At 37.3% G+C, this 17271-nt stretch overlaps 1 protein-coding gene across 15 annotated transcripts in view; it reads left to right on the forward strand.

Annotated features, from left to right (window-relative positions):
• The window catches only part of LRRFIP2 (LRR binding FLII interacting protein 2), a 133126-nt gene that overhangs the window by 74448 nt on the left and 41407 nt on the right, over positions 1-17271 (forward strand). For 7 of the 15 annotated variants that reach the window (XM_063612248.1, XM_063612209.1, XM_055283389.2 and 4 more), the window contains 2 exons: positions 11112-11156; positions 12865-12981. In XM_063612248.1, coding sequence (XP_063468318.1) covers positions 11112-11156; positions 12865-12981 — 162 coding nt within the window. Of the gene's footprint in view, positions 1-2133; positions 2203-4616; positions 4707-11111; positions 11157-12864; positions 12982-16258; positions 16331-17271 lie in introns of all 15 variants that reach the window. The other 8 variants (XM_055283380.2, XM_063612224.1, XM_055283426.2 and 5 more) reach the window with 3 other exon arrangements.

The following is a 17271-nucleotide window of genomic DNA, read 5'->3' on the forward strand; positions in this document are numbered from 1 at the left end:
CATTGCACTCCAGCCTGGGCAACAAGAGCAAAACTCCGTCTCAAAAAAAAAAAAAAAAAAAAAAAAAGTCATTTCCCTGTGATGGACATTAGATTGTCATATTTTTGCTACTATAGATACTTATACAATGACCATTCTTATCCAAGTATATTTTTGTGTACTTACATGGGTAAATCTGCAAGGTAAATTGTGAATCATGAAATGATGGGGTCAAAGAGGATATGCGTTTAAATTATGATGTAAATTACCATGTTGTCTACCAAAAGGACTGTACTGATTTACATTCCCAATGGCAAATGATGACTTTATGAGATACCTTGTTATCCTTGATAATGTCAAAACTAGAGAAATAATTAAAGCAGTTTTTTAAAGGTCATCAAAGGTTAATTTGTAGAGTGGAATAGGTGAGCTATATGGGTTTTCTTTTACATACATGTTTGTCTCAGTTCTACCATTTCCAAGTGGCACTGCTCAAAAATGCCGCTACTATATTTAACAGAAGTTACACAGAGATGTTTAAGAAGGTAAGAACCTTTTTCACGTAAGAAGTAAGTTTACTTTTAACCTACCCTGTAATAAAATTCCACTTGGCAATTATTGGGCCTGGTAGCATTTTTAGTTTCCTGAGTGCGGTGGTCCCTTGCAAATAAAATTTGATTTTATACACATACACACATAATTTTTAAAATTTTAATATGTATATTTTTTTCTTTTGAGACAGGGTCACGCTCTGTCGCCCAGGCTCTGGAGTGCAGTGGCGTGATCTTGGCTCACTGCAGCCTCTGCCTTCCAGGTTCAAGCAATTCTCCCACCTCAGCCTCCCGAGTAGGTGGGATTACAGGGGCACACCACCACGCCTAGCTAATTTTTTTTTTTTTTTTTAAACGGGGTTTCACCATGTTGGCCAGGCTGGTCTCAAACTCGTGACCTCAGGTGGTCCACCCACCTCGGCCTCCCAAAGTGCTGGGATTACAGGCGTGAGCCACCGTGCCTGGCCTAATTTTAATTTTTATTTAGAGAGGGTAGCTTTCTATGTGGCCCCTGCTAGGTTTGAACTCTTGGGCTCAAGTAATCATCCTGCCTCAGCCTCCTGAGTAGCTAGGACTGCAGGTGTATTACTGTACTCAGCTTATATTTTCAGTCAAATGTAGGATCTTGTCCTTATAGGCTGGCTAGATCCTATTTCATTTGCAGGTTGGGGTTAGAATAACAATTTTAGTGATGCCAGAATGGTTTCTTAGTGACATTAGAATGGAGATAAACTACACATACTGAAGATGAGTCTTTGGCTGGTAAAGCAAGAAGATGACAGAGCCATGTAGGGTAATGTTAGCAACATCTCCACTAGCTGCATAGGAATGAATAAAGGAAAATAAGAGCCATCACTTCATTGTCCTTGTTGTAGGAATTTCTATCATTGACTTACGTTGTTTCGCTTTAAAATATTCTTTTATTTTCTCTCTCAAACAAAAACATTAAGTATATTTATTGACCCCTGATAGAATCCCAAAGGGCCCAGAGGTTTAAAAAGTATGAAATCCCTAGCTGGTTTTGATTGGCTTACTTATGCACCTCTCCTTCTTTAATTTTTTGAGATGGAGTCTTGCTCTGTCACCCAGACTGGAGTGCAGTGGCACGATCTTGGCTCACTGCAACCTCCACCTCCAGGGTTCCAGCGATTCTCCTGCCTCAGCCTCCCGAGTAGCTGGTATTACAGGCACCCACCACCATCCCTGGCTAATTTTTGTATTTTTAGTAGAGACGAGTTTTCACCATGTTGGTCAGGTTCGTCTTGAACTCCTGACCTCAAGCAATCCACCCACCTTGGCCTCCCAAAGTGCTGGGATTACAGGCGTGAGCCACCGCTCCTGGCTTTCTTTAGTTTAACTTAAATAAAATGTAAGGTTTTACTTTATTTGTGCTTTTTGGAAATGTCTCCTGATTTTTAATAACAGTTTATTATGCCTTGTACCAGCTTTTTTATTAATATATAAAGTGCACAATATATTATACCAATTATGCTGCTTATATAGTTATTCGTTTGCATCTCAAAACCTTCCTTAATGTACTTATAATGAGGTAACACCATAGGAAAATTGCATCTTTTTCATTATCTGCATTTAATATCTATAGTTTACCAACGATGACACCGCAAGGATTGTGTCTTCTGATCGTGCCAGTCGTGGACGAAGGGAGAGTGTGGTGAGCATGGTTTGCATGCAAAGAAATAAGATGAGTTTTAAATGACAACAATGCATGATCACGTGAAGTCTGTTGGAAAGTGAAATTTGCGTTTGACAAAAGGAGCATTTTCCTCAAATTTAGTTATATAAATATTTTGCCTTATAAAACATATTGAGAACACATATTCTCTGTGGGCTGTGTAAGCTTTCATTAATAACTTGCCTTTTTACATCTCTTAGGAGTGAGTCCTTATTTGAAAAGTTTTTACTTTTAATTCTTTGTTGCTGTTTTATGCACATACATGTGTGTGCAGTTCACCAAAGACAAATTTCTTCAGCAAAATTAATGTTTCCATATTGTATAAAACTCACAACTATGGATTACAAATCATGTTACCATTAATTGCTTTCTGTATTGTTGTATTTAGATTTAACCAATGTTTATCCATCTGTTAAGACCTGTAATCCAGTCAGGGTGGCTCACGCTTATAATCCCAGCTACTTGGGAGACTGAGGTGAGAGGATTGCTTGAGCCCAGGAGCTTGAGGCTGCAGTGAGCTATGATTGCATCACTGCACTCCAGCATGGGTAGCAGAGCGAGACTCTGCCTCTCAAAAGAAAAAAAAAAGACTTGTGAACTTAAGAATTGCTGATGACAAAATTTAAAACTTCTAGTCTTAGACATTCAATTGGATAATAATTGTAGAGGCGACAAATAGCTATGTTAGAATACAAATGATATAATTTCAGGTTATTCTTTAATGAAGCTGGAAATTTTACAGAAAACCGATGACATTTTTGTTATATTTAAGAAATTGGTTTGGAAAATACATTGTTCAGGATGGTATGTCAGCTTAGAGCTAGAATAAAGAGCATAAGAGGCTGTAATTCCTTTAAGAAAAATAGGCCATTTAACGTGAGTTATGTGAAAGATTATAAACCCGAGTTTTCATAGAGAAGGGGAACATTAAATGTTGGAGAGATTTGTTACCATACATTCATTTATTTAATTAAAGCAGTTGTAATTCCTTAGCAAACCAACTAATGCTCACGCTCACAACTGAAGGAGAAATAATATGCCACAACACCTAAAGACACCTTGGAACACAGTGGAGTGGAAAGGGCAGGGACTTTAAATAATGATGCTTGGGCTTGTATCCACTTCTACTACTTGTAAATGGCAGTGTCTTTATTTGTACATTGGGGATGTTAATACTATCTTTGTAGGTAGGTTTAATATATGGATTAAATGGAATACTATATAGAAAATACCTATCAAAATTCTCAAATAGGTGCCAATAAATATTAGTATCTATAAATGCAAGTCATTATTATTATTATTGTGAATAAAAATACCATTGCTTGATTGTATCAGTCCTTAGCAAAACTTCATACTTGTAAGCCTGTTTTATCTCTGTGGATGGGCTTCTGAATTCCCTTTCTTGAGAAGTATTTTAAAGCAAGGCAAACAGTCAGCTGAAGTAAGGAATAGATGATGAATGAGGTAAAAAAAAAATCACTTATTTTAAAATTAAATAAATGTTTGTGGAGTACCTGTTATATTAAAAGTCCCGTGTTAAGTGCTAGGAATACTATTTTAAGCCAGCCAGACTAGATTTCTGACTTTATGAAGTTTATATCCTCGTGAAAGATGGAAAATAAGCTAGTAAAGAAACAAAAAGAAAGAAATATCAGGGACTGTGAAGAGAACAGATAATGTGATAGGGAACATGGAGGGGGTCAGTATGTGTGTGGGTGACCCTTTGGATGGGGTGATTAGAGATGCTTCTCTGAGAAACGGACCTTTGAGCTGAGACCTGAAATGTGAGGAGCCAGTTGCTTGAAGAGCTGGGAGGGGAGCGTTCTAGGCCAGTGCCAAGGCCTAAGGTGAGGGAGAACTGGTGTGTTTGGGGAAAAAGGAAAGGTGCAGTAAACACCCTGCAATAGGTGCAGTAAAACCCTGCAATAGGTGCAGAGAAAGGTGCAGTAAACACCCTGCAAATAATTCTGCATTCAGCATATATATATTCAGCATGTGTATTCTTAACAGTTGATAGCTATAATGAATTATAAATTTTGAGAATTATAGTAGATGTAGATACTGACCTAGAAATGCCTCTGTTCAGGGTGATGAATATCTTAAACATGAGAGATTTGCTGGTCCTCAGGAAGTAAATGTTCTTTGTAGCATAGGACTCTAGTTAAGATGAGTAAAAAAGCTGATTGTAGAGCTGTGATTTCATTTAGGAACCCCTTTTCTCTTTCTTTTTTTTTTTTGAGTAGGTTAATTGCAGCAGTTTCCTCATTTTATTTCTTGATACCTTATCACACATCAAAATTTTAAAAAACCTTTCCCTAATTGGCCAATGTTCTCATTTTTTTCTTTCTTTTTTCTTAACTTTTAAAGCATCTCATATTTTTTCTGACCGAAAGGTATCTGCCGCTGATTATTTCAGTCGCTCCAATCGTAGGGGAAGTGTTGTCTCCGAGGTGGATGACATCAGTATCCCAGATTTGTCCAGCGTGAGTGTATTGCATGGGGTGATTGGTTATGTTGTCCCAGGCTTGTGACTAACAGCTAATTTGTTAGCTATTTTATAATAAAAGTGGGAACTTGATTTATTGTCTTAAGAAGTATTTGTTTGGGCCAGGCATGGTGGCTCACACTTGTAATCCCAGCACTTTGAGAGACCAAAGCAGGCGGATCACCTGAGGTCAGGAGTTCGAGACCAGCCTGGCCAACGTGGTAAAACTCTGTCTCTATTAAAAATACAAAAGAATTAGCTGGGTGTGGGGGCGCACACCTGTAATCCCAGCTACTCTGGAGGCTGAGGCAGGAGAATCGCTTGAACCTAGGAGGTGGAGGTTGCAGTGAGCCGAGACCACGCCACTGCACGGTATCCTGGGCAACAGAGCGAGACTCCATCTCAAAAAAAAAAAAAAAAAGAAAGAATTGTCTGAACATGTTAAAATCAAATACGTTTGCTCTGTTTTGGAATGTATTTATTAATATGTCCTTTTTTAAAAAAAAAACTTTCTCCCCCTCTAAAATCGCCACATAGAACCCATCAGCATCTGCAACAATTATCAGTATTTTGCCAATTTTGTTTCATTGATTTCTTCCCCCTTCTCTCCTTTTTTCCTTGAGTTATTCTAAAGCAAATCCCATGTCTTGTCATTTCCCAATAAATAGTTCAATATGTATCTGTAACTCAACATTTTTTCAGATCTCTTATATCATTATCATCACTAATGAAATAAGTAATTCCTTAGTATCATCTAATACCTAGCCCTTATTCAGACATTCCTTATTGGTTAAAAAAATTATTTTCCTTTTTGATTTTAGTGAATCTATAAAGTGGTAGGTAGACTTAGAAAGTTGAATAATGAAATATACCACTTAGTAAAGTGTCACTAATTTGTACTAACCAGGAACAATCTGAATATATTTTAAATATTTGGATTATGGCATTGTTCTGAAGAAGTGTGCCTATCCATTGCTTCCACATTCATCAGGAACTGAATTTAGGAAAGGATTGTCCTCGGGGCATTTGTCTTAATGAATGAACTCCAGCCAACAACTTAGAATCTACCTGCTCATCTCAAAATAACAGCCTGATTATCTCTCCGACGCTTCTCCTCTCTTGCTGGCATTAGTGTTGTTTTGCCCATGGACCAAGGCTATACTGATTGTACTGATTGTCAAGCACTTTGGAGGGGGTGAGAGGTGGCATTATTTCTTCTTCTTCTCCCTCTTCTTCTTCTTCTTCTTCTTCTTCTTCTTCTTCTTCTTCTTCTTCTTTCTTCTTTCTTCTTTCTTCTTCTTCTTTCTTCTTCTTCTTCTTCTTCTTCTTCTTCTTCTTCTTCTTCTTCTTCTTCTTCTTCTTCCTCTTCCTCTTCCTCTTCCTCTTCCTCTTCCTCTTCTTCTTCTTCTTCTTCTTCTTCTTCTTCTTCTTCTTCTTCTTCTTCTTCTTCTTCTTCCTTTCTTTCTTCTTCTTCTCTCTTCTTCTTCTCCTTTCTTCTTCTCCTTTCTTTTCTTCTTCCCCTTCTTCCCCTTCTCCTCCGTTCTCCTCCGTTCTCCCCCCTTCTCCCCCCTTCTCCTTCTCCTTCCTTCTTTTCTGACTACAAGCGTGTGTCATCACACCCAGCTAATATTTATATTTTTTGTAGAGCTAGAGTTTTGCTGTCTTGCCCAGGCTGGTCTTGAATTCCTGACCTCAATCAATCCATCTGCCTCAGCCTCCCAAAGTGTTGGGATTACAGGTGTGAGCCATCACTTCTGGCCAACATTTCTTTCTTTTTTTTTTTGAGACGGAGTCTCACTCTGTCGCCTAGGCTGGCGTGCAGTGGCACAATCTCGGCTTACGGCAACCCCCGCCCTCCGAGTTCAAATGATTCTCCTGCCTCAGCCTCCCAAGTAGCTGAGATTACAGGCGCCTGCCACCGCACCTGGCTAATTTTTTTTATTTTTAGTAGAGACAGGTTTCACCATCTTGGCCAGGCTGGTCTTGATCTCCTGACCTCATGGTCCACCCGCCTCAGTCTCCCAAAGTGCTGAGATTACATGCGTGAGCCACCGCGCCCAGCCAACATTTCTTAATAGAAACGTTAGACAGTAGTTTTAAATGAAGACATAATTATTTATAATTAGCATTTCACTGATCGTGTTTAAATAGCTATTTCTGAACTATTTTAATTCTAGAAGATAATTTTATATGTGGTTCTTAAGCATTCCAAATCATTGGTTCTCAAATCTGGCTATGCAACAGTATCATCTTAGTGCGGGTCTAATCAATAACTCTCTCTGCATACAAATTTAGAAGACTGGTTTCCAAGTCATTCCCCTGAAATAGTGCCCTTTATATTAAATTGCCTAGTAATCCCCTTTTCCCCCCCGTAAGTATGGACAATTAAACTTACTGTTTACATCTGTTCTCTTAAAAACTGAATTCTGTCAGCCTCTTAATTTATAATATCTGAATTAATAGTTATGTCTTCCTTACATTTATTTTGTGTTGATTTACTTTAGTACTTACATATAAGTGAAAATGCTGACAGTTTAAAAAATCTTCCCCTGCCCCTACTAGTTAACTATAACTCTTTAACATAAGGAAGAAGTTCTCTAGAGCAGGGATTTACAAATCTGGCTAACCCCTGTTATTTTATAGTCTGCAAGCCACTGGTTTATTTATATGTATTTGTGTATCCACACACACACAGACACACACATGTGTATACATATATGTATGTATATGTATATACATACTTTTTTTTTTTTAAAGAGACAGGGTCTCACTTTGTCTCGCATGCTGGAGTGCAGTGGAGCCATCATAGCTCACTGCAGCCTCAAACTCTTGGGCTCAAGTGATCTTCCTGCCTCAGTCTCTCAAAGCGCTGGGATTACAGGTGATTTGTATATTTTTAAATGGTTACATATCAGTACCTTATCCTTAATTTTGCCTCCTGGCAAAGCCTACAGTATTTTCTAGGCCTCTCTCTGGAGCAAATAACTTTCTCTAGTAGTATTTCTTTTAAAGGGTATGCTGTAGTCCAACTCATCTTATAGAGGAATACAAAGGGGACTTGATGTTGATAGACCTCCCTCCCCTCCCACTTTCAAAAAAAGGTGACCTGGAAATATTTCCATAAGAAATATTATGATTTTTAAATGCTGGCAATGAATTCAGAATTTTAAAAGACATTTTCTGGTTACCTCATTGTGTACTAAATATGTTTGTAGGCTAATAGTTTATAACTTCTGAGCTAGGAGATACTGAGAAAGAGTACCAGGTCATGATTCTGCAAACCTATATAATATTTTTGGTGGCTCTAGCCTCTTACTTTCTTCTACATTGGCTTTATTTCTGCTTTGTAAGTCAGGCTACAATAAAGCAAACAAATGTAAATGTGTTTTAAGCAAAACTGAAATTTTGCTGATTGTTAATAATTAAACCCATTTCTAAATGGAATCCTTAGACAGTTTTGCTTTAGGAAATTGTTAAAATCGATTGATGTCTTCCCTTCTATGGTTGTGGAATCAGATATTTTTTCAAACAATTTTTGAGTGGCATTATCAAGTTAGTATATATATAAATTAGAAATTAACAAAGGATCAAGACCCAATGACTGCACTGAAGAAACTACGCTGTAAATACTTTATTAAACTACAGTTTTACACCTTAATATATTAAATATGATTAAATTTTATTCTGTTTAAAAAGCTTTTTTCTGGATCTGGCGGACTCTGGATCATCATTATGAACATTAGCTTGTTATTGCATTGCAGCCATGTAGAACTCTTGGCTGTTGGATCCTATTGGGCTTTTAGAATACCAAGTTTCAGCTAGGTTTTTGTCTAAATGGAAAACAGCACACAATATAGTACAAGTCTCAGAAGTGAGAACTGGCCAAGTTAGTGTAGCCAAAATAAGAGAACTATGGCATGGTTACTTTGGGTAATTTTTGCTGGCTTGACAGTCTCCAAGGTTTGGTGCATGATCAGTTTGGGTTGCGACAATTGGGATCTCTCAGAAGACGGTGAAAGCAATAGAGTCAACATTGTGATGGATTAGTTCAGTGATGCAACCTCTGAAATATAAGATTATTCCAGGGACAGTCTGTTAAAAACTGGATGAGTCTGGAGGTCATTTTTGTGAGAAGTGGGTATGAGGAAGGATTTCAAATAAGCTTAGAAGACTTTTAATTTTGAATGCTATGTGCTTTTCTGTTTAACACATTAGCAGAAGAGTTGGAAAATCCTCAGGAAGATAAGGCAGTTTATTCAAATATAATATTTCTTTCATCTTGAAGAATAATGCATTAAATATTGGGCAATGCAGTATAGACGTGTAAAAGGATTATTCCTTTTTATGGCAATAATTGGCAATATAGTATTTAAAAACAAATTTCAGGCCAGGCATGGTAGCTCATGCCTGTAATCCCAGCACTTTGGGAGACTGAGGTGGGCGGATCACTTGAGGTCAGGAGTTCGCGACCAGCCTGGCCAACATGGTGAAACCCCATCTCTTCTAAAAATACAAAAAAAAAAATTAGCCAGGCGTGATGGCGGATGCCTGTAATCCCAGTTACTTAGGAGGCTGAGGCGAGGAGACTAGCTTGAATCTGGGAGGCAGAGGTTGCAGTGAGCCAAGATTGCACCATTGCACTCCAGCCTGGGTGACAGAGTGAGACCCTGTCTCAAAAAAAAAAGAAAAAAAAAGCAACATGGCACATGTATACATATGTTAACAAACCTGCATGTTGTACACATGTACCCTAGAACTTAAAGTATAGTAAGAAAAAAAAAACATTTCAATCACTGTCATTACCTGCTTTGAAACATTTATATGTTGTTTTAAAAATTAAAATGAACTAAAATTACTTTCTTTTCAGAGTTTTTACAGCAAGAAGTAACAAAGAATTAAATGTCTAAAAATAGTGTTTGTATTACTGATGTAATACTATCATCATAATAAAGAATATTTATAAACATAAGTGTGGGTAATAAAAAGAACACTAAAAACTTTCAGATATATGGAAGTTAGGGTGAAGTGATCTGAGTAGAGCCAGAAATGATGTTTCATGTTTTAATAATTAACTGAGAAAGGTTTTCAGATCTCTTCTCTAGATTGGGCCTAGAAGGTTTGTGTAGGAGTTGGAGTTATTTTCAGTTAGTTACATCCCTATGTGCCTTTTTTCTGCTGGTGATAATTGGAATAGCATATATATTCAGGTAAACAATATGAACACTGAATTGAAAATTTACAAAACTAAGGGTTGGATTCAGCTCTGCAACCTTCAGCAAAATCTGTCACCTCTGAATTTCTTTTTCCTTAGCTATAAAGCTTAGGGTTTGGACTAGACTTTTAAGGTATCTCCCTTCTTGAATACTGTCTGAAACAACCTTAAGGCCTGTCTGCAGAAGATAGGTTAATTTAACTGAGGCAAGTTGAGATAACAGGCTACTATGAAGCTGTTTAAAATAAATGAGGGAAGTCTATTAGTATAGATGGGGTATGATTTATTCATTCATCCAACAAATTTTGAGCCCTTCTGTATGCCAGACACTATTCTTGATACTAGGAGTACAGAAAAGAACATACTGATATAGAGCTTACATTATAGAAAGAGAGCAGACAATAAATAAATGGATAAATACCATACTGTCAGGGAGTGATAAATGCTATGAAGAAAGATGAAGTACTTTCTCAAATCTTTGAGACTTGGTAAAGGGAAAAAGAAGATGTAGGACATATATGGGACACTTGCTAGAATTTTTTAAAGACTTTGTGGTTGGTTGCTATTAGAGAGACTGGTGGTCAGGGTATGGCATGGTAGGGAGAGAGCCCTACTCATACTCTTCTGTGCTGTTTGATTTTTTTTTTTTTTTTGGTCACAAGTGCATGTATTACTGAAAAAACAAAATCGTTGATGTGGGGGAAAATATTTTGGTGACATATTTAACATGCTTTAATCTAATCTGAACTTTTTTGGCTGAGTGTACTAGTCTTTATCTATGTGTCCTGTGTCCTAATAATGTTTAGAAATAGAGGTTTTTTGCTTTTGGTTTTATCAGACTTTTCTTTTTGATATGTACAAGCTTTTTTTGTATTTACATTTGCAGTGCTAAAACTTTTTATATGTAGCCTTCTTTAAGGTGTTTTAAATACCTTAAACAGAAAATTTACCCAAAAGTTCTAAACTTTTGAGTAAATATAGATTGTTTACTCAGTGTCTTCGTTAGGATAAAAATTAAAGTTGCTGACATTTTATCTTATGTTAAACTGGAATTTTTATTTCGTTTTTAGTATGTTTATTTTTAGGCTTCAAACATCATTGAACTTGGAAAACTCAAGATCACTTTTTTCCTCCTAAAAAAAATCAACTTGCTAAGCATCTTTCCTGATTTTTATCTTTGTTCTTTTCTAGTTGGATGAAAAATCTGATAAACAGTATGCTGAAAATTATACAAGAGTGAGTATGTAAATTCCTAAGGGAAATTCTCAAGGTCAATTAAACTTGCTATCTGTAACTTGTTCATTATTTATTTTACAACAATTGGTCTGATGTAGCTGCTCTTCCTCCCTTCATCTATTTCCTGTCCTTGACCCTCCAAAATTCCTTCGAAGTTAAATCATGTGCGGCCCTGGGAAGAGAAGACGCACTGCATTTTATTTCCTTGAATGTCACCTCTTTAGCTTTTGGCTGCTCTTTTGATTTTCACTCCTCTTGAAATTGATCCTGAGAAGAAGCCAGTAAACACTGAAAATGAAGTTTCTTTAGGAATGGTGGTGACAAACTCTTGAGATGTTTTTTCCTTTTATATATAAATTGTTTCTTAAAGTAAAATAGCTCCTTTCTAGAATTTGCTTTGTGTTAAAAGTCTCTTTCTTCTGAAAGTATTTTTAGAAAGTCAGGGAGATGATTTATCAAGATTAATTTTATGCTATACCCAAGAAAGATAAATTAGCTCTGTCCAGTAGAAATGTAATGCAAGCCACAAATGTGAACTTATATGTAAGTTTAAATTTTCTAGTAGCCACATTTAAAAAGTAAAAAGAAGCAGGTAAAATTAATTTAGGTATTATATTTTATTTAATCCAAATATCCAAACTATTTCAACATATAATCAATATAAAATTACTAGGCCAGACTAGGTAGCTCAATGCCTGTCATCCCAACACTTTGGGAGGCCAAGGCGGGTGGATCATTTGAGGTCAGGAGTTCGAGACCAGCCTGACCAACGTGGTAAACCCCGTCTCTGCTAAAAGTGCAAAAAAATATTAGCCAGTCATGGTTTTGCATGCCTGTTGTCCCAGCTACTCCTCAGTCTGGGAGGCTGAGGCAGGAGAATTGCCTGAACCCGGGAGGTAGAGGTTGCAGTGAGCCGAGATCGTGCCCTGCACTCCAGCCTGGGCAACAGAGCGAGACTCCACCTCAAGAAAAAATAATAAAAATAATAAATATAAAATTATTAATGAGATATATTTCATTCTTTTTTCTACACTACGCCTTCAAAATCTGGTATGTATCCTATACGCAACTCTCAATTTGGACTAACCACATTTCAAGTGCTCAGTAGCTGCATGTGGCTAATCGCAAGTATATTGGACAGCACAGATTCATGCAGTTTATTAATCAATAGCATAATCTCACGTTTAAATAAATTTTGGGAAGAATAGTGTACATTCATAGTGATATCCAGTGTTGCTGCTCTCTGCTGCAAATAGTATCTTCATCTTTACCAACTCAACAGAGTATTAGACAAAGAAGAGATTGATAAGCAGTTCAGAAATTAAAAAGGGGAAGTGCTGATTAGCATAACAGTTATAAAATTCTAAAACTGCTTTAAGTTAATCTGATGTGCTCACTTCAGTATTGTTTACAGGATAGCAAAGATAAACTTAGAAGATAACCCTCATAAAAACTATTTTCTTTTTGGTTATTATGAATTATAGATTTTGATAAGGTATTTGTGTCATGAAATTTTGCTTAGTATGCTTGGGCCCTTCTGTATACCTGGATACCTGCAAGCCAATCTAAACTGACCATTGATTACACATGGTAACTTCTTCATCTGAAACCCACATCTTCCCCCAACCACCCTGCCCTGTTTTTAGTTTCCACAGCAAACATATTTTTACAGAAATGAGACTTAGAAGGGTCATATTTCTCTTTCTAGCCTTCATCTCGAAATTCTGCCTCAGCGACAACCCCTCTAAGTGGAAACTCATCCAGACGAGGAAGTGGGGACACCAGCAGCTTAATAGATCCAGACACTTCATTAAGTGAATTGCGGGTAAACTGAAGTTTTTGGTTTTCTTTTTGAAAGCAGTTTTTTGACTTCTTGGTAATATACTGGAACTTTTAACCTTTAATGTGACTTAGTAGAAAGAAGGAATATGATTTCTTTTTAAAAAAATAAGTACAGTACAAAAGTGTGACTCAGGTGTTTCAGAGCTTCAAAGGAAGGAGATTAGATAGTTCTTTTTTCTGTTCTCTTTCCTGAAAATTTGATGGTGTTGGAATTTCTGCTAATTTACAAATGCCAAAAAAAAACCACTTTGTAATGTATGTAAAAGGAATTCTCTCAGCAACAACTGGCCATGTTTTAAATGGAAAATATGTGGGTGTACAAAGAACTAGATTATGGTAATTATTAGTCTTCTGAGCCTTGATGGTATTCAGCTGCTTGAATATAGTTATCTCTCAGTTTTTCATAGTAATAGAAGTGTAATAATATTTGGGTAACAGAAATACCTGAGATAATGAAAAGCTTATTTGACTCATTAATTAGGTCTCCATCCTTATTAACCCCTTTACTTGGAAAAGAGAACTTTAAAAAATATATATTTTATTTGCTGAACCTGCTATTTGTGAGGCAAGAGGTAGTGAGAGAAATTGCATACATTTGTTCATTCAAGATTTATTGAGCACTTGGCCTTAGAGATTTAAGAGGCAAAATATGTTCTGGCCTTCAGGATTTCCCTTTTTCATAGGGAAGACAAACTGATACAAACCAATAAAACCAGGTGGTGTTATACAATGGTAGTAGCAAGAATGGGTCTGTTAAGGTAATTCAAGAAAGCATCATTTAAATTGGACTAGGAGAAGAGATAACAAAAGGCTTTTCAGAAAAGGCAAAACTCTGAGCTAAAGTTTGAAGGAAAAATAAAAATTAACCAAGCAAAGTAATTGAAGGGAGAAGGCTTTCTCAAAGAGATGCATTCAGAGAACCCAGAAAGCTACCTGTATAGCAAAGTTGCCAGAGGGTGGCATGAGAAGTGAAGAATAGTAGCATATAAGAGAGAAGGCTGGAAAAGTAGTGAGGGGCCAAATCACAAAGCATCTTGTATGCTAGCCTGAAAGGAATTCAGTTTTACCCTGACAACTATGGGAGGGTAGGGTTTTACCCTGACAACTAAATAGGAGAGCAATACTATCTGCTTTGCATTCTTAAAAAATAACTTTGATCACAGTCAGAGGAAGCATTGCAGGCCAGAAGACCAGTAACCCTTGGTTCAACAGTGAGGATAAAGTGAGCAAGTCAAAACTGCAAGGGGAGAAAATGTGAGAAACTTGCTCTGGAGTGAATACGAGAGACTGGGAATTGGTTAGGCAATTGGTAGGGAGAGAGAAATTTAAGAAAAGGTTTTTAGCTTTCTTTTAAAGGTGAGAGTGATTATTATTTTCTTTGGCTGGGTTGAGCCAGTAGAGAGAGGATGAAGGTTGAGGAAGGAGAGAGGGGTAACTGATATCAAAGGGCCTGAGTGGGTGAGAGCAGAGTCCAGGACTCAGATGGATGAGCTTGCCTGGACTGGAGGTCCCCTCTTTACTGGAGGGGAGATAGAGGACAGGTGGTGACTAAGATTGTAGGTAGGGGCTGGTCTGAGTGCAGTAGTGTTTACAAGTAATTGATCACAAGCAGTTACAGATTTATTTGTTCCATCAACACCTTCATTGCTTCACTTTACTAGCCTTAAAAAAAATTTTGTCACTCCTGTAATCCCAGGACTTTGGGAGGCCAAGACAGGTGGATCACGAGGTCAGGAGTTTGAGACCAGCCTGGCCAACAGAGTGAAACCCCGTCTCTACTAAAAATACAAAAAATTAGCTGGGTGTGGTGATGGTAGGCACCTGTAATCACAGCTACTTGGGAGGCTGAGGCAGGAGAATTTCTTGAACCCGGGAGGCAGAGGTTGCAGTGAGCCGAGATCGCGCCACCGCACTCCAGCCTTGGGCGACAGTGCGAGACTCCATCTCAGAAAAAAAAAAAAAAATTGTCGGTAGGGTTGGAAAAGGAGTCTCACTGGTGAAAATGGGTTGGGGGGTTAGGGGAGGATGGAGAGGCTTGCAACAGGGGCAGAGAAGGAGAGCACCTAGGCCAGCATGGCCATTGGTTTGAAGGTGTCAGTATTAATTAAACTCTTACCAGCTCTTACTGTGTACCAGACATGAGTGCCAGGGTGGAAAGTTGAATAAGATAAACTCTTGCCTTTAGCTACTGCATTCTAATGGGACAAAAGGATATGAGGACAAGGCCTTCCAGCCTTAGACTTAGCTTGCTTTTGTCATACTACTTGTTGCTTGTTTTTTCTTCCTTGAAAGAATGACCTTCTTGAAGGAAGTGTTATTTTTGTATCCTACCATCTGCCTCCTAAATAGGTTCTTCATAAATGTGTATTGAATGAATCAATGAATAAAAGACAGTCAAACCTACTGGAGAGGCAATGAAGGAGGCAGGGAAAATATAATATCAAAAATGTGTATAATCAGCCTTTAATAATTGATCCTGCTTGTAATTGCAGAATTGTATTTAGGGCCTTGTGCAGTTATTTCGGACATAAATCGAGCATTCAGAATAGACCTTATATAACAAGGTCAGGCATAGGGAAACAATATTTTCCATTTAAAATTTGACCTGTTTCACTTTTCCTATAAGGATTATGTTAACATTTGGAGCAAGTGCTTTTCTCATCATTTAAATGGTATCCTCAGGATAGAATATCTCATTTGATATTCTGTTCAAAATGTTTAACTTCCCTCCCTTTACTCCCTTTCTCTTAATTGTGGCCAGTAACCAAGTCATTGAAAGAAAACTTTGTTCATATTCATTTATTATATTTTTAAAAAACTTTTGCATGAATTATTAAAATTTGCCACCTCTTATTAATTTACTGTATATTTTACTAGTTCTAGGTGAAGCATTGTGCTACAAAAATTTTAAGTGATTTATAAAATATTAAAAGTTGTATGATTTTAAATATTATAATTTATGTAGCTTTTTCCTCCATATATAGCCCTGTCCCCGTTTGCTATGCTGTTATTAACAGAATTTAATGCCAAGAAAATATTTAACATTAGATTGATTACTCTAGACCTTCCCCCAGTCCCACTATCCCCTGACATATTTGCCCTTTTCAGTGGTTGGGAGTGGGAGTTATGTTTTTGTACTTCGATTTCTCTGCTTTTAGTCTGGAATATACAAAAGTGAGCCACATTTCATCTGAATCCTTTGCGAATTAAGATATGTTTGTGCATGGTTTTATGCAATGGTTCATTCCTATGTCCTGCAGGATATCTATGACCTTAAGGACCAGATACAGGATGTAGAAGGGAGATACATGCAGGGGCTTAAAGAACTAAAGGTATCAGGGCCCATTCTGCAGCCCAAGCATGCTCTGTATGCAGAAGTGTTGGCAATGGTGGCTTTGCAAGTTCTGTTAACCAACTGCACATAGCTTTACTAACAGTGTTTGTCTTTCAAGCATGTGCTTAACCTGCAGTGCATAGGAATGGTGAACTTTCTCTGCTTATGTTTAAATGTGTAGTAGTTTTTGAATATTCCGCAGAAGATATCATTTACAGTTTTTTTTTCTTTTTTATTTTTCTTGTAGAGACAGGGTCTCACTATGTTGCCCAGGCTGGTCTCGAACTCCTGGGCTCAAGCCATCCTCCTGCCTTGGCCTCCCAAAATGCTGGGATTACAGGCGTGAGCCACCTCGCCCAGCTTCCTTTACAGTTTTAAAACCTTGTTAAATACATGCATATCCCTTGTGTCTTAGCCATACAAAATTAAATTGGTCAAACACCTAAAAAAATACCAAGAATATTTTTATTGAGAATTGGATCTCAAAATTTCTTCCACTCTAAATGAAAAAGTGTTGCATATTTCTGTTACCAAACTCAGTCAGTATTAAATGTGGGAGGAAGTAACAACTGAGACACCATTATTATAAATATCCTCCCAGAGGAAGGAACATGAAGGCATGAGGCCTATATTTTCTTTTGGCTTGGATTTTTTTAACCTATAGGTCAAAAAAGATGACACAGATCTAGTGCCTTAAAGAATTTGGAGGTAAATGTAAATGTTCTGTCTTTTCCCAGAAAGGATCACTAACATTTTTCAATATAAATGTGTGAGGCATACTGTTTGGTTGTAAATAGCATTTGGTTATCATGCTCTTCTTTTCCTCACATTTCATTCTGAAGTTGAAGCCTCCTGTTATGAAGAAACCAGAAGTTTATTTGAACACATGTTATGTCCTGATTTGAAATCAAAATATACACTACAGGGCAGGCACGGTGG

The sequence above is a fragment of the Symphalangus syndactylus genome, chromosome 1 (assembly GCF_028878055.3).
Source record: "Symphalangus syndactylus isolate Jambi chromosome 1, NHGRI_mSymSyn1-v2.1_pri, whole genome shotgun sequence".
Lineage (NCBI taxonomy): Eukaryota > Metazoa > Chordata > Mammalia > Primates > Hylobatidae > Symphalangus > Symphalangus syndactylus.